This window comes from Pituophis catenifer, unplaced genomic scaffold, assembly GCF_029215685.1.
Source record: "Pituophis catenifer annectens isolate HBS135680 unplaced genomic scaffold, rPitCat1.0.hap2 SCAF_7, whole genome shotgun sequence".
NCBI lineage: Eukaryota > Metazoa > Chordata > Lepidosauria > Squamata > Colubridae > Pituophis > Pituophis catenifer.
The window spans coordinates 59146187-59164266 of NW_027256887.1; the positions used below are offsets into that span (position 1 = coordinate 59146187).

At 40.7% G+C, this 18080-nt stretch overlaps 1 protein-coding gene across 5 annotated transcripts in view; it reads left to right on the top strand.

The window, feature by feature from the left end:
- Positions 1 to 17449, top strand: part of LOC139319263 (putative RNA-binding protein Luc7-like 2) — a 54147-nt gene extending 36698 nt beyond the window's left edge. For all 5 annotated transcript variants that reach the window (XM_070947048.1, XM_070947045.1, XM_070947046.1 and 2 more), the window contains 4 exons: positions 1073 to 1164; positions 7818 to 7847; positions 11687 to 11881; positions 16451 to 17449. In XM_070947048.1, coding sequence (XP_070803149.1) covers positions 1073 to 1164; positions 7818 to 7847; positions 11687 to 11881; positions 16451 to 16649 — 516 coding nt within the window. In that variant the 3' untranslated portion in view covers positions 16650 to 17449. The remainder of the gene's footprint in view (positions 1 to 1072; positions 1165 to 7817; positions 7848 to 11686; positions 11882 to 16450) is intronic.
- The last annotated feature ends 631 nt before the right edge of the window (positions 17450 to 18080 follow it).

Below are 18080 nucleotides of genomic sequence, written 5' to 3' on the forward strand. Positions count from 1 at the left end.
TCAAAATTAGAACATTTTGGACATCTCTAAAGAGTGTGCCCTGTGTTAAATGTCCAGGAGCCAAGAAGTGGAATTAAAGAGCTTGAATATTGAATTTAGGACCAGACCTTCAAGCCCATTCCCAATAATGAATTTCAAACAGTTGTAAGGGAAAGGGGAATACTATATACCATCTTGAGTTGCTAAAGGGGAGGTTCTGAGCAGATTATAATCCTTACAAAGATTAAAAGAGTAAATGTACCCAAAATACAACTTGTATTATCATAAGCTCTCTTATCATTCAAATCAAACTTAGTAGCAGAAGATTGGAAGGGTATATCTAGCCCATCTATTGCCTCTGAGCACCCCAGAGTCCATAATGTGAAACAAAATGCTGGATTAAGATGACCCTACCTTGATCTAGCAAAACTATTAGTATATGTTTATGAAAGAATTATGTTGTTTTATAGCCTGACTTTGACATTATTAACAATTTTATTTATAGTCATTTATTTTCCTGCTGCTTTTAGCTATTCTCTGTGATTAAGATTTTAATTTTTGGTAACAATGGACCAAAATTAATTTGCTCTTTTTGTTATGTGAGTGTGAGTTCAGTTAAAAGAGATGGTATAAAAGAGATGGTAAAGTAATTGGCAATAATATTGAGACAATATACATGTTCCCTACATATTCCTATATGATAATATGTAACCTGCAGTGCTATCAGATTAGAATAATGCTGCCAATGGGTGAGAAAAAGTAACTTTGTCTTATACATATATATTCTTAATGGTTTATATCAGAGTTCCCTAACCTTTCTGGCTTTGCGGACCGGCCAGGGGGAGAGAGAGGGGATGGTTCTGCATGAACAGCGAGCAAGTGCATTCAGCCCTATTTGCACAAGCAGCAGGCAAGCAGACATGCCGCTTGCACAAATGGAGCGTGCATGTGCACTTCCTGCCACTTGCACAAGTGGAGTGCGCGCATGTGCTCATCCGCCACTTCACGGCCCAGTTCTAAAGAGCTTAAGACCTGGTTTATATAATATTTCAATATTTGAAATTTCTGATCTTTATTTTGAAAATGATTTCAGAGAATTGTGGCTGACAAACAGGAGAAACGAAATCAGGAACGTTTAAAGCGGAGAGAAGAAAGGGAGAAAGAAGAAAGAGAGAAGTTAAGAAGGTAGAACTCTTATTAGTTCTTATGTCGCACTAACACTCTGTTCTTTGACTTTGCTTTTATAAAGAGTCCTGCATAAGTATACATTGATCCCACAGCTTCAAGCTGCTGCTAAAAATAAAACTGAAATTAAATATTAGATTGATACATTCCCTATGTACTTCACCTTTGGAATGCAAAATGTTTTGCTTTGATGAAGTAAAATATGCACATAGACTTTTGAATGTTTTCATTAGTGTGTGATTTCTGGATTTATTTTTATTGCTTTAGTATTCAAAATGAAAGACAAAACAAAAAGGGAAAGAAAAAAGAGCAAGAACATATAATATATATAGGAAGCAACTCAGCTATTATAAACAGCATTAAAATGTGGCCTCTTGGAATACTATTGTTCAATCTTTCATTATATCATTACCCAACCAGTTCATAAGCAGAGAATGATGGAGGGGTCCCATTATTGTCCTGTTTTGGTTTAATGTCCATAGATTTGTTAACATAGTTTTAAGAGGAGTAAAACAGCCAATGTAGTGTAGTGGTTAAGATGCAGAATTTGCATCAATGATGCTAGGTTCAAATCCATGCTCACTGTCACTGTTTCCTAGCCTAACTTGTTCCATAGGAATGTTTGGGGAAAACGGAGTTTATGGATATTGTCTGAACTCTCAAAAGCTGAGATATGATTGTGATTCTGTATTATATACTAATCAAGCATGGAATACAGCCAAAAAAAATATTTTACTTTGGAAAGAGAGCAGTACCCCAGCTGCATAATCTTGGACTGATTATATTTGTTCATTTTACATTTCCTAATTCTGAGGTTAACAAGTATTTTTTTAAAATGTTCTCTGAAGTAACCAATAAAATGAAAGGGTTTCTTGAATTAATCTTCTTTTAAAATTATAAGATACTCTTTAAGACCATTAAGCCATTAATTTGCTAATACAGGATATTCTGACTACAGATTTTTTTGGGAACGGCTAACCTCCACACTAGTGATATTCTTTGTAATTGTCTATATATTTAAAACAGTCCATTCTAGATTAGTCAATAAATTTAGAATCATCTAAAATACATGTAAATGCTGATAGTAGAATTTCTGATCATACTAATGTGCCTGCACCAAATTGTGAAAAGAAATGATTTGAATAAATATTTCTATTTTGAAGTTATGAACAATCTAATTTTTTTTGCATTAACTTAAATGAAGTAAATAATTATTAATGTTAATTAATTAATATTTATTAATTAATTAATTAGTTAATTATCTGCTCCTTCAGAAAAATTAGTTGTAGTTTTCAAACTGGAATTATCGCTGTGCATATATTTATCATGTGAATAAGAATGAATATATGTCCTATCAATATGTCCTATCTCGCAGGCCTGGCCCTCTATGTTATCGAGGGCCCACCTTAATGACGGATCTTGGGACCCCGAGAGGTGGCATGTCGCAAAAAGGGGATTGAGGGTTTTTTTAAAGACTTTTTTAAATAGACTTTTAAGGGGTTCTGGGGGTGGGGGAGGTTATGTGGGTTTGGGGGAAAACCCACGGGGGTTGCAGACCAGTCCGGTTGCTATTAAAGGTGCCGTAGGGGGTGCGGACTCTGGGGGAAAGGGGACTGTTAGAATGCCCTCTAGTGAGGGCTTCTCTATTAACACGCTGAGTGGGAGGGGCAGGTATGGCGGGAGCGGGGGGCCATATGTGGTGGGGGCACGTGCTCGCTATCTTCGAGCGATTGCGTGCCCCGGCCCCCTTAGCTCTTCCCGTTCCCCAGGCTGCTTAGAGTCTCAGCGCCCGAGTTTCCGGCTGATGTTATGTAATGCCAGGTCCGTGGTAAATAAAGCCCCCCTCATTTGTGATCTTATTCAGGAGGGGGGAGCGGACCTGGCAGGTATCACGGAGACCTGGTTGGGCCATGAGGGGGGAGTTCCCCTCGTGGAGATGTGCCCATCAGGCTTCCGTGCATTTCATCAGCCGAGAGCTCAGGGCAGGGGCGGGGGGGGTGGCGGTCATTCTAAAAGAAGGTCTTGATCCGAGGGAGACCACTGTACCTCAGATAGCCGGATGTGAGTCCCTTTTTGTGAAGTGGGGTCGTGGGGCGCAGATGGGTCTGTTGATCACGTACCTGGCTCCCTGCCACGTGGCAACGACCCTGCCCGAGCTCCTCAATGTTATAGCCGAGGTGGCGGCTGATACCCCCAGACTTGTGGTCATGGGGGATTTCAACCTGCCATCCATCGGTGAAACATCTGAGGTAGCTCGGGAGTTCATGGCTTCCATGACGGCCATGGACCTGACCCAAGTAATTCACGGCCCTACTCATATGAGGGGACACACTCTGGACTTAGTTTTTATCTCTGGTCAGTGGTTGAGTGGCCTTGATATAGGGGATGTAGATATTGAACCCTTGTCATGGTCTGACCACTCGCTCCTTCGACTTGACTTTCTGACCGCCGTACCCCGTCGCAGGGAGGCGGAACCGACCAGGTGGTTCCGCCCCAGGCGCCTGATGGACCCTGATAGGTTCCAGATGGAGCTTGGGCCATTTCCTGAGACTCTAGCTCATGACTCGGCTGATGACCTGGTGGCCGCCTGGGATAGGGCGGCTGCTGGGGCTTTGGACCGGGTCGTGCCTTTGCGGCCTCTGACCCGGCACCGAACTCACCTAGCTCCTTGGTTTTCCGAGGAGTTGAGGGAGATGAAGCGCCGGAAAAGATGCCTAGAGAGCAGTTGGAGGGCCAGTCGTTCCGAGTCTGACTTGACACTGGTAAGGTCTCATATTAAGACCTACCTAGTGGCGATAAAAGCGGCGAAATCTAACTATTTTGCCGCTCTTATCGCGTCATCAGATAACCGCCCAGCCACCCTGTTTAGGGTGACCCGCTCCCTCCTCCATCTGGGAGCGCGGGAGGACCCCTTGCAGGGCCGAACTGAGGATTTTGTACAGTATCTGGATGATAAAATAACTCAGATTCGGGAAGACTTGGCCGCCGACTGGGTTAGTTCAGACGAGATGACTGAGGCAGGCCTTGAGAGTGTTATCTGGGAGGAGTTCGATCCTGTGGCTCCCGAGGACATGGACAGGATCTTGGGACGACTGAACGCAACCACATGTTTATTGGACCCGTGTCCCTCCTGGTTGGTGCTGGCTTCCCGGGAGGTTACACGAGGCTGGCTCCAGGGGATTATTAACGCTTCTTTGAGCGAGGGTGTCCTGCCGGCCGCCTTGAAAGAGGCGGTGGTGAGGCCTCTCCTCAAGAAGCCATCCCTGGATCCGGCTATTTTGGCTAACTATCGTCCAGTCTCCAACCTTCGCTTTATTGCGAAGGTTGTTGAGAGTGTGGTGGCGCACTCAAGTACCTGGATGAAGCTGTCTATCTGGATCCGCTCCAGTCCGGCTTCAGACCTGGGTACAGCACGGAAACGGCATTGGTCGCGTTGGTGGATGATCTCTGGAGGGCCCGGGATAGGGGTTATTCCTCTATCCTGGTCCTATTAGACCTCTCAGCGGCTTTTGATACCATCGACCATGGTATCATGTTGCGCCGGCTGGAGGGACTGGGAGTGGGGGGCACTGTTTTGCGGTGGTTCTCCTCCTATCTCTCCGACCGGTCGCAATCTGTGTTGACAGGGGGGCAGCGGTCGACCCCAAGGCGCCTTGTTTGTGGGGTGCCGCAAGGGTCGGTCCTCTCGCCCCTCCTGTTCAACATTTATGTGAAGCCGCTGGGTGAGATCATCCGTGGTTTTGGGGTGGAGTTCCATCAGTACGCTGATGACACTCAGCTGTACATTTCCACCCCAGACCATCCCAATGATGCCTTGGAAGTGATGTCCCAGTGCCTGGAGGCCGTGCGGGTCTGGATGGGGAGAAACAGGCTTCGACTCAACCCTTCCAAGACCGAGTGGCTGTGGCTGCCGGCGTCCCGGTATAGCCAGCTGACGCCATCGCTGGTTATTGGGGGCGAATCATTGGCCCCCACAGAGAGGGCCCGCAACTTGGGTGTCCTCCTGGATGCGCGGCTGTCCTTAGAAGGGCATATGACAGCCGTGGCCAGGGGGGCTTTTTGTCAGGTTCGCCTGATACGCCAGTTGCGCCCCTTTCTGGACCGGGACTCCCTACGCACGGTCACTCAAGCACTCGTCACTTCTCGTCTGGACTATTGTAACGCTCTCTACATGGGGCTCCCCTTGGGATGCACCCGGAGGCTCCAACTGGTGCAGAATGCGGCTGCGCGGGGGATTATGGGAGCGACGGGGCGCTCCCATGTGACTCCTCTCCTGCGCGAGCTGCATTGGCTTCCGGTGGACTTCCGGGTGCGCTTCAAGGTGTTGGTGATCACCTTTAAAGCGCTCCATGGCTTAGGGCCAGGGTACTTACGGGACCGCCTTCTGCCACCAATAGCCTCCCACCGGCCGGTTCGCTCCCACAGAGAGGGCCTCCTCAGGGTGCCGTCGGCCAGACAATGCCGGCTGACGACCCCCAGGAGGAGAGCCTTCTCTGTGGTGGCACCTACCCTATGGAACAATCTACCCCCAGAGATACGAGTGATCTCCGACCTCCGGATTTTTCGTCGGGCCCTAAAAACTCATTTTTTTCAGCTAGCTGGTCTGTCCTGATTTTAGGGTTAGTTTTAAATTTTTTTTAAATTTTAATATTTATTTTAATTGACAAGTTTTAAATTATGAGCCAAATTTATAAATTATTTTAACTTTATTTTAACTGTGATGTTTGTATAGATGTTTTTTATCTGGCTGTTCACCGCCCTGAGTCCGAAAGGAGAAGGGCGGTATAGAAATTCGAATAAATGAAAATGAAATGAAAATGAAAATTTCCAAATATTCCTTACAAGAAATACAATAGGTAAATAGGTAAACATGGAATCATGCCTTTGCCATGTATCTAAAGGAAGAAATAATAACTTGTCCACATAATGGCTTTTCAACTTAGTCACTTAAATTCCATTTAAAAATGCTAAATACCAACCAATAAATTTGAAAACCAGATTGATATGATAGTTGTAATTAGATAAAGAAAATCTAGGGGTTTATTTTCCCATGGAAAAATTTTTATTTGTCTGAGTTACGTTTAAATATTAACATTAAAATAGAGATACTCTTCGAGTTACGATGGTAATGGAGCCTGCCCATTATGGTTGAAAGTCAGGAAGGCCTCATTAATGTTCCTCCCTTCCATCCCTGCTCTGCCCAATTTATTTGTTAAATGAACATACGGGTTGTGAAGTAGAGCAGGGAGTGCCTCAGGTGGGAATGACCCTGAGAAGCCTAATGCAGCCACAAGCCCATCTACATCACGCCTCCCAAGGATCACCATAACCCTATGGACCTCCTCCCTACCCCACTCCATTACAATTGCACATTTATATTTCAAATATCCTCAGAGCTCAGGAAGTCATGATAGGGAAAGAGGATAGGCCATTCTATTGCTGGGCCATGTCGCATAATCAAAGAAAAGAAATCCTGCATGGCTATACAGTTTTAGCTCCCTAGCATTAGCTACGCTAATTTTATGCTAATACTGGGAGAACTAAGAAAAGTGATGAGAGGAAAGCCAGCAATTTTTCTCCTCAGTAGCACTAGCCTTAGCTCTCCCAGTATTACCAGTGCTAGCCTAGCTAATCCTGGGGGAGCCAAGACTAGTGATGAAAAGTGATGGCAGGGCTTCTCTTTGATTATGCCATGTGGCCCAGCAACAGAGAAGCCTGACCTCCTTTTCTATCCCAACTTCCTGAGCTGTGTATATCTTTGAAAGATAAGTAAGCAAATAGTGACCGGGGTGGGGAGGAGTGTGTGGAACCCAGTGGGGTGGCAAAGCAGGCCCAGTGCCTGCGGGGACCCAGTGAGGCACGATGGTTGAGGAATAGTTGGGGTGCTGTAGCATCTCGCCAGGCCGGGCTATCAACTTAATAATTTTAAATTGGGGTATTTTAAATTTTTGGGGTTTTAAATCGGCCAAATCTATTTAATTATTTTAATTTTAATTATTGTTGTGTCTTGTGTTTTTAAATTGGCTGTACACCGCCCTGAGTCCTTCGGGAGAAGGGCGGTATAGAAATAAAATTATTATTATTATTATTATTATTATTATTATTATTATTATTATTATTATTATTATTATTATTATTATTATTATCTCTGCAGTCAGTCATAAGGGCAAATGACTATAGGGGTGCTGCCGCAGGTATAACTTTGGAACTGGGACATAAGTACCTGTTGGGGTGTCTGTTGTAATTCTGAACGGTCGCTAAGAGACTTGTAGGTTGAGGACTACCTGTATGTTGATATTGTTTTGTGAGGGAGAGGGACAATTTCTAAATTTGATAAAAATACAAATAAATATTAAATACATATATCAATCCTGAAATAATGTTCATATTTATATTTATCTTTCCCAATATGTTCATTAAGATTTATATCATTATTTATAACCATATTAATGTGAGATAAATCATTTGATACATTATTACATTTACAGGATTCCCTGGAATAATTCTTTTGAATAGTTAAAGACATTTGAAAAGTAAAGCTCCAATTTGTTACAAATGTCTATGGTTATGTTCTATGAGACATCTTAAAAGTGCAGGTGATAATTCCATTTGTAATTTATATAAATTCATCTTTATTTTTTCTTTATTTTTAGATCTCGTTCTCACAGCAAGAACCCCAAAAGGTAGGATGGTCTTTTTTTCTCTGTGAATATAAGCAGTTATATCTAACAAACATTAAGAAAGGTTTTCCTTAAAGCAAACCCATTGTGATTTTTTTGTACTATAATTATACGACATACAGTAAATACTTGAGACAATTATTTAAGTCAGGGGAGATTTTAAATAAATCTAATAAAACTTACAAAATAGGCAGGTGCAGATTGTCTAAAATTCACATTGCCTGTGAATATAAATGCCTACCTAAAAATGAAATGCCACTAGAGGGAGTGCCAGTTCATCTTCCTGAACTAGAAGTGCCTTATTGGTCCAGCCACTAAGAAAGCCATTTCTTTGTCTCCAGGAAGATAGAGATTGTCACCGTGTTAGATTTCATGGAGTCCATAATCTACTCATTAAAGGTCATACACAGCATTATGAATTGGACCTAGAAGCAAAATAGTAATTGGTGCCATACCATTAGCTGTAATGTACTAGTGAATTATAGTCCAGCAAGAGAGTGCTCAGTAGTATTCTTATTGCTCCATAGTTTTTGAAGACCCCAAAGATAGCATCAAGTTGAGCAATTCTGGCTGAATGTAACTGAGGCAATTTTTATTGGAGCCAGGTCTGATGCCACCAGGAATGGATAATACTGACATACCAACTTGATGGCTGAAAGGCTCTATCAAAATTTCTGCTTGAGCTTCCAGGTGCAAATCTCAATCCAAGGCTCCCACCCCCCAAGTATTAGTCTTCTAAAAAAGTTTAAAAATCTATCTCTGAAATCTATTTCTGGAGCCATGTGTTTTTTTAGAAGTAGTATCACTGGGTTTATTGAAGATATGAAAATAGCCAGGGTGGATAAAAATTGATGATTTTTTTAAAAAAAAAATTAAAAAACTTTTAAATTTGATTTTTTTTTTATTTAAATCAGATTTTTTTATTTTTATTAAATTTATTTTAATAAAATGCTTTTGGAGTAAAAATCTATCTAAAGATAGTTTTCTATTTAAGATACATTAATAATTTAGTTTATTCAGCATGAAATGGAGCTTAGTTATGTAGCATGAGGTTGTATATTCTGCAATATTGGGACTGTCAGTGAGTCAACAGCAAGTCAGAGGAGCCACTGCGGGACAGAGATGACAGTTCTTTAAAAATTATGATTTAAATTGAGTTGATTTAAATCAAGCCTTTTTACTAGTGATTTAAATTGTGATTTAAATCGAGTTGATTTAAATCAAATCCACCCTGAAAATAGCCATAATAAAAATAGAATATGTTTACTTTTATGATACTACACAAGATTACCTTTTCCAAAGGTTTAAAAGCAAATACTTTAGTTAACTGTAGGTACAATAACAGTTAACAATGTTGAGTTTTAAAGATTTTGATAAGGTAGTAGGTAACATTTCTTCCAAATGTTACTTGAGGTTTAAAACAGAAGATATAGATTTCTTACCAATAGAAGAAAATATTTGAAGATCAGGGTTGAATTGGAGGTCCTTGGTCTCTCTGAGCTTAGTAGTTTTCTTGCAAACCTTTCATTACCAAATTAAGTAACATCATCAGCACTCATTGTATTAATTAGCTCATTGTGGTAATGAAACATCTGCAAAAAAACTACCAAATTCAGAGAGCACCAAAGACCCCACAGAAACTACTTAGACTCACATTTGACTCCTCCTATATGCATGTACACCCTGTGCACATTTATTAGGCAAGTGAGTATTTTGACTATATCATCATTTTTATGCATTTTTTCCACCTCCAAGCTGTATAAACCTGAATGCTTAGTTGGCATAAGCATATCAGGTGATGTGTAATGAGGGAGGGTGTGGCCTAAGGAGATTAACACGTTATATCAAGGTCTGCATAATTATTAGGCAGCTTCTTTTCCTCAGGTAAAATAGGCTAAAAAAGAGATTTAACTGACATTGAAAAGTCAAAAATTGTAAAAAGTCTTTCAGAGGGATGCGGCACTCCTGAAATTGCTAAGATATTGGGACTTGATCACACAGCCATCAAACGTTTTGTTGCAAATAGTTAACAGGGTCACAAGACTCATGTTGAGAAAAAAAGGCACACATTAACTGCCAAAGATTTTGAGAAGAATCAAATGTGAAGCTACCAGGAATCCATTATCCTCCAGTGCTGTCATATTCCAGAACTGGAGTGCCCAGAAGTACAAGGTGCTCAGTGCTCAGAGACACGGCCAAAGTGAGGAAGGCTGAAACCCGACCATCACTGAACAAGACACATAAGTTGAAACAGCAAGACTGGGCCAAGAAATATCTGAAGACAGATTTTTCAAAGGTTTTATGGACTGATGAGATGAGAATGATACTTGATGGACCAGATGGGTGAGCCTGTGACTGGATCAGTAATGGGCACAGAGCTCCACGTCGAATCAGACACCAGCAAGGTGGAGGAGGGGTACTGGAATGGGCTGGTATTATTAAAGATGAGCTAGTTGGACTTTTTCGGGTTGAAGATGGACTTAAAATCAATTCCCAAACCTACTGCCGGTTTTAGAAGACACTTTCTTCAAGCAGTGGTACAGGAAAGTCTGCATCTTTCAAGACCACCATGATTTTTATGCAGGACAATGCTCCATCGCATGCATCGAAATACTCCACTGCACGCACTCCACTGCTAGCTAGTAAAGGTCTTAAAGATGAAAAAATATGTCCTGCCCCCCCCCTCCTCATCTGACCTGAACCTATTGAGAACTTGTGGACCCTTCTTAAATGGGAGATTTACGGTGAAGAAAAAGTGCACCTCTCTGAACAATATCTGGGAGACTGGTTGCTGCTGCACAAAAAGTCGATCGTCAACAGATCAAGAAACTGACAGACTCCATGAATGGAAGGCTTGTGACTGTTATTGAAAAGAAGTGTTGCTATATTGGTCACTGATTAGTTTTTGTTTTTGTTTTTTGTTTTTTGAACTGTCAAATGTTTATTTGTAAATTTTGAGTTGTTTGTTTATTATTCTCACTTTAAAAGATGAAAATGAGTGAAATGGGAAAATTTTCATTTTTCATTTAGGTTCATAATAATTCTGCATGCTAATAGTTGCCCAATAATTGTGCACACATAGATATTCTCCTAAGAAAGCCATAACCTCACTTTTGCTTTTTTAAATATTCAGGTTTGAGCTTTATTAACATTTTGGATTGACCAAGAACACTGTAGTTGTTCAATAATAATATTAATCCTCAAAAATACAGCTTGGCTAATAATTGTGCACAGAGTGTATGTTTCATGTATTTTTTCTTGGTAATAGAATAGAATTGGTTTGCTACTGCTGCGTTTTAGGATTTTTTTTTTAAATGCGCAGGTTTTGCTTATAACCTAATGGTCTTTCCTCCAAGTGCTACCTAGAGCTAACTCTTCGTTTGTACAAGATCACCCAAAATTAGTTAGCTGCTGTCACCTGCTATTTGATTGAACTGATTACTGTTTTTAAACTATTGAAAATTTGTTTATATCTAGATCTAAAGTGTTCTATTTCAATTTCCTTGTGACTTATTTTAAGTTAGAAATTCCTCAGTGATGTGTCTGCTTAATACTAGGGTATGCCTGCCACGGTCTTGCCAGTGGCATGTAACAAGAGTGTTGTTTTTATTTGTTTTTAATCAACCACCGTTAATTAAACTTCAAGACTTTTAAACTTTAATATTAAACAACACCTTATTTCATATAAAGCACTCCAGCAGTCTCCAAACTTTTCAAAATCTTGGCAAAAGAAATTGTTCCAATAAGGTATTTTCCTTTTATGACTGGCCTAATAGAATTGTTAGGGGTTAATTGAATTATTAAGGATTTCTTCTCATCCACTGTTAAAAAAAAAAATTCAGATCTAGATCCCGAGATCGCCGTAGACATCGATCTCGGTCATCCTCCCGTGAACGAAAGAAAAGAACCCGTTCCAGGTCCCGTGAAAAGCGACATCGTCATAGGTCTCGTTCTACTAGTCGCAGCCGCAGTCGCAGTCACCAAAGGAGCAGGCAGAGCTCCAGAGACAGAAGCAGAGAACCCAATTCCAAAAAAAGGTAATATTTTAATGAGTAGTTAGCATTTTGTTAGCTTTTGAACAGAAAAGATTACACTTAAGCCATCAACCTATCTTCAACAGTAGCTGAGGTTTTTTTTTTCCATTTTGTTTATTATAGGTACATTGGAACAGTGTACTTCAAAAGCTTTTAATTATAGTCAACTCAGGTGCAAACTTAGGGTAGCTATAATTAAACAAGGAAATATCAGCATGTTTGGAAGATTGACAAGGTTTGCAGAAGTGGGAAGAAATCTCAGGAGACAAATTCATTCCTACCCCTACTCTAATAAGTCAGTGAGAAATTACATTCTCACTTGTCAATAAAAAAAACTAGGTCATTTTGGAAGAACATGGGAAACTGAATAGAATACAGGTAATCATTGACTTAAGATCACAGTTGAGACTGGTAAAAGTTGTGCAGCCATAAATTGAGTTGGACCCGATTTTACAACAGTTTTTACAACAGTCGTTAAACAAATCACATGGTCATTAAGCAAATCTGGCTTCCCAAATGATTTTTTGGGGGGTGGGGCTGGAAATTGGCAAAAAAGGTAGCAAATCGCAATGATGTGACCCAAAGGATGCAACCAGTCATAAACACAGATTGTCCAACTGCTGAATTGTAATTAGATGACCAAAGGGTGGTACAACAGCCTTAAATGGAAGTACATGGTGTAAGTCCCTTTTTCCAAGGCCATTGTAACTTTGAACAGCTGTTAAACAGACATAAATCAAAAATAGCTATTGACTGAAATGGAATTCTGGAGATATTTGCAGCAAGTTCTTTTTTAAGAGTTTAATATAAAATTCTACATTTATCAACTTGGAAGGGAACACCAATAACATCAATAAATTCAAAAGAATAAGAGTGTAGCCTAAATTTCAATTTCCTACTGTGTTTCCCCAAAAATAAGACCCTGTCTTATATTTTTTTGAAATATCAGGGGGGTCTTATTATTTTGGGAGTGCAGGAGGCAGCGAGCGTGGGCACCTCATGGCTGCTGCTGTGTTGTGCTGCTGTGGCAGCGCAACACAGCCACTTGTCAGCTGTTTGGTGGGGCACACAAAGGTGGGAATATCCTCAGCATTCTTGGCACTCGCCTGCCTCCCATCCATCCATCCATCCCCCTCACCTGCAAACTTCTGCCCCACTCCCGCCATCCCTGTAAGGTGTTTGCCTGCAGACAACGGCGAGACATGCAACGGAGCTGCAAGGCAGGTAAGACACATCTCATGTCTCCCCAGCCCCACCCCTCCCCACCTGCCATCCCCAAATTGCATCCAATTTGGGCAGGGGCAGGAAGCCCTGCCATGCCCGGCAAGAGGGGGAGAAGAGATGGCAAGAGGAGCGAGCCCTGTCTCATTCCACGCGTCTCGCTTCTCCCACACCCCACCTGCCATCCCCCTCGATAAAGAACCGGGGACTGTGGAAAAGGGAGCCGCGCAGGCTTTGGGTGTCTGGGGCTGCCAGGGTTGCCTGGTAGAGAGGTGGGAGCGGGGCGGGAGTTTGCAAGCGATCGCTTCCCCTTTGCCTTCTCTCCCTTTGTCTTCTCTGCTCCTCTGGCGGAGCCATTTGTGCAGCAGAAGTCTTGCGCCTTGCGCTGGCCTTCCGAAGGGTACTGTAGCAGCAGCTATCCACAATTTTTTGACCCTTATTTCATCCCGACCCACGTGACCCAGTATGGTCAGGACGAAATAAGGGTAAAAAAGTTGTGGATAGCTGCTGCTACAGTACCCTTCGGAAGTCCGGCACAAGGCACATGGGGCGCATCGCTTGGCCTCTTGTTGCAGAACTGGCCGCAATTGATGGCAAAAGCGGCCACTCTTGCTGGAGGCGCCGGCTGGAGCAGCACCCATAAGGCAGCTGTTCCGTGGATGGAATTGCCTGCTGTGACTGTCACCATTAGGTAAGGAGGGTGCGAGGCCTGTGGGGTGTGTTGCTTGGCCTCCGGCTTCTTTTGCAGCCACAATTGGCTGCAAATACAGCCACGCTTGTTGGAGGCGCCGGCCTGAGCAGCAACACGAATCAGTTGTTTCATGAATGGCAGTTGGAGTGGCTCAGCTGATCCGATTAAGGAGTCGAGAAGCCCTGAGGTGACCGGGGAAGGGAAGGGCTGTCTCCTGTGCTGGCCACACCCACCCCTTCACTAGGGCTTATTTTTGGGGGAGGCGTATATTTACACTTACCCAAAAATCAGGTTTGGCCTTATTTTCGGGACATGTCGTATTTTCGGGGAAAACATGGTGGCATGATTTGGTTTGTAACATTTTTTAATTTAATTTTTCAGTTTATATTCCACTTTGGGACTTTTTGTTCACTTAAATGTGCTATATCAGTTTATATTCAGTATGTGTTTAGGCTTAATTTACCTAATTAAAGTAGGCAATAAAGTTAAATACCTGAAGTAGTAACATTACAAACTAAGGTCTTCAAAGCTACAGAAATAAATTGCAGTATTACCAGAAATTGATAGAATTAAATTTGGCTATGTGATTGTGGTTAATTTCTGTTTACAAGCCAGTCTCAGATGAATTCATCAACTCCTAGTTATTTTTTCAGCATTCAGTCTTCCTTGAAATTACATTTCAAAACTAATTTTTTCTTTTGATTTTTTTGCCCGTTTATTCAATTAATCAAAATTCCAGGTCTGATCTCCAAGTTCAGCTTTAACTTTTATAAGTATGTTACTTACAGTGAGAGGAAAAAGTATTTGATTCCCTACTGATTGTATGTTTGCCCACTGACAAACAAATGATCAGTCTGTAATTTTAATGGTAGGTTTATTTTAACAGTGAGAGACAGAATAACAAAAAAAAAATCCAGAAAAACACATTTCAAAAAAGTTATAAATTGATTTGCATTTTAATGAGTGAAATAAGTATTTGACCCCTTCGCAAAATATGACTTAGTACTTGGTGGCAAAACCCTTGGTGACAATCACAGAGGTCAGATATTTCTTATAGTTGGCCACCATGTTTGCACACATCTCAGGAGGAATTTTCTCCCACTCCTCTGCAGATCCTCTCCAAGTCATTAAGGTTTAAAGGTTGACATTTGGCAGCTCGAACCTTCATCTCCCTCCATGGATTTTCTATGGGATTAAGGCTGGAGACTGGCTAGGCCACTCCAGAACCTTAATGTGCTTCTTCTTGAGCCACTCCTTTGTTGCCTTGGCCGTGTGTTTTGGGTCATTATCATGCTGGAATACCCATCCACGACTCATTTTCAGTGCCCTGGCTGAGGAAAGAAGGTTCTCACCCCAGATTTGACGGTGGCCCCATCCATCATCCTTTGATGTGGTGAAGTTGTCTTGTCCCCTTAGCACAAACAAAACCCCAAAGCATAATGTTTGACGGTGGGGATGGTGTTCTTGGGGTCATAGGCAGCATTCCTCATCCTCCAAACGGCGAGTTGAGTTGATGCCAAAGAACTCGATTTTGGTCTCATCTGACCACAACACTTCATCCAGTTCTCCTCTGAATCATTCAGATGTTCATTGGCAAACATCAGATGGGCCTGTACATGTGCTTCCTTGAGGAGAAGGACCTTGCAGATGCTGTAGGATTTCCGTCCTTCACGGCGTAGTGTATTACCAATTGTTTTCTTGGTGACTGTGGTCCCAACTGCCTTGAGATCATTGACAAGATCTTTCCATGTAGTTCTTGGCTGATTCCTCACCTTTCTCATAATTGAATCTCCACAAGATAAGTTTCTTCCATTTGCGAATAATCGCACCAACTGTTGTCAACTTCTCACCAAGCTGCTTGGTGATAGTCTTGTAGCCCATTCCAGCCTTTGTAGGTCTACAATCTTATTCCTGACATCCTCACACACAAAGAGCACAGCTCTTTGGTCTTGGCCATGGTGGAGAGTTTAGAAACTGATTCACTGCTTGCTTCTGTGGACCGGTAACAAGATGAGATTAGGAGCACTCCCTTTAAGAGAGTGCTTCTAATCTCAGCTCGTTACCTGTATAAAAGACACCTGGGAGCCAGAAATCTTGCTGATTGATAGAGTGAATTACTTATTTCACTCATTAAAATGCAAATCAATTTATAACACTTTTGAAATGCGTTTTTCTGGATTTTTTTATTGTTATTCTGTCTCTCATTGTTAAAATATACCTACCATTACAATTACAGACTGATCAATTCTTTGTCAATGGGCAAATGTACAAAATCAGCAGGAGATCAAGTACATTTTTCCCTCACTGTACATGTAAATTGAGTCTGTGGCATTGCGGATCTGCATCATTTCTAGTAGCTGAAGCATTCTGTACATTAGTGACACTTTAAACAGTATCCGTAAATATTTTAATTACTATAAGAAAAATATATTGGATAGCATTCATTTGACTTTCTCAACTTTTACACTCTTGAAAAATAAAATTAGTGATTTCAGTTTAATATTTTTTCTAATTATGTTAGGCTCTGTGTTCTTTCCATTCCAATTTTGGAAATGATACACAGTGATAATTGTGCTGTTTTATGCTCTGGTAGGCTTAATGAACAGTTAAAATCAAATGAAAGTAATGTACATTTTCAGATGCATTAATTTTTTCTTCAGATCATCAAAAGAAAGATCTTCCAGAGATCAAGAACGAACCAGAGATCGTAACAGAACATCACGTGACAAAGAAAGTTGCCCCAGAGAAAAATCTCCAAGAGATCGAAACTGCAAAGAAAGGAAGCGATCTTATGAAAGTGCAAATGGTCGATCAGAAGACAGGAGAAGCTCAGAGGAGCGTGAAGCAGGAGAGATATAACTGGCTGTACATTCACTTGATCCTTTACCTTCCTATGAAGTTGCATACTGTGGTTTAGTTTACAGTTATTAAAAGGGACACCAGTGAGCAATTCCAATGTTTATCCATCTAGGATAGATGTACAGTGTATAAACATGGTTATAATGAAGTCTGAATTGATCCGTTTCCATTGATAATTCAATTGATGATAAGTGAAGCAGTTTCCTTTTTTCTTCTCCTCCAGTAAACTTGTAAGACATATTTTCAATGATCTATCTTCAAGATACCGGGTTTATGTACCAACATAATAGATTTAAATGTTTTCTTCTCCAATACAGGTTATAGTAAACAAAACTATAGTGTGCTCTTTGCTTTGGATGCTTTCAAACCTTTATAAGCTCTTCTAGTTTTATTCTGTCAAACAGCAGCACTGAATCATTTTTAAAGAGGTTGAGTGGGTTCCAGGCTTTTATTACCACCAGAAGATTGAGTTCTCAGTTCCTTCTTGAGAACTGAACATGTTTGGCAATGTTTAGGTTGGGGACATGTGCTGAAGAAAATGACAACTTTTAAATTTTATTTTTACAGTGCCTATTTAGACTTGGAAGTCAAACAGCTATTGCATTTCATCCTTTAAAATTTTTTTTTGAAACTTTGAAATCAAAGCCAGTCCCATGTCTTTGTACAATTTAATTGGTCTATGTTCAGTATATTTGTTTTTTCTTTCAAAATGATTTTTCTGTTTTTTTTTCCTTGTGGTGTGTTAACTGCACATCCCTAATTGTAAACAGCAAAAAATAATAAAGTAAGCAAAAAAATAATTTTTGTCCAGTGAAATAGCTGTGTGTTCCCACTCCCTCTTAACAATTGAAGTGCATGCTTCTCACATCAATACTTTTTTCAATTAAATCTGAAAATCTGTTCTCGTATTTATTTGAAAGGTAATGTTTCATACATATTGTTTATGAGTTTACTGAAAAAATTGTGAAACAGACTAAGTCTAAAATACTTTATGTAATTCATATTTCTATACATATGGAATACAGCTTTCTTTGAGGAGGTAAGTTTTAACAACTGAATTGTACACTGACACTCCAACAGACATTTTAGACAGAGTAGAAAAATTTATTATCAAAGATAACACTGCATAAATATATATCATCAACAACCCAAGTATGTATAAATACCTTCCATTAATTTGTCACAAAATTTAATATCTGGATCCGGAGCTGAAACTGCTTCAGATCCTTTTTTTATGATTTAATAGCTTTTGTAATGATGAACCTTTTCCTCAAAGTTAAGCAAAACTACAGTTGCAAGAAAAAGTATGTGAACCCCTTGGGATTACGTGGAGTTTTGCATGAATTGGTCATAAAATATGCTCTGAATTTCATCTAAATCACAACAATAGAAAAACACAGTCTGCTTAAAATAATACTACACAAACATTAG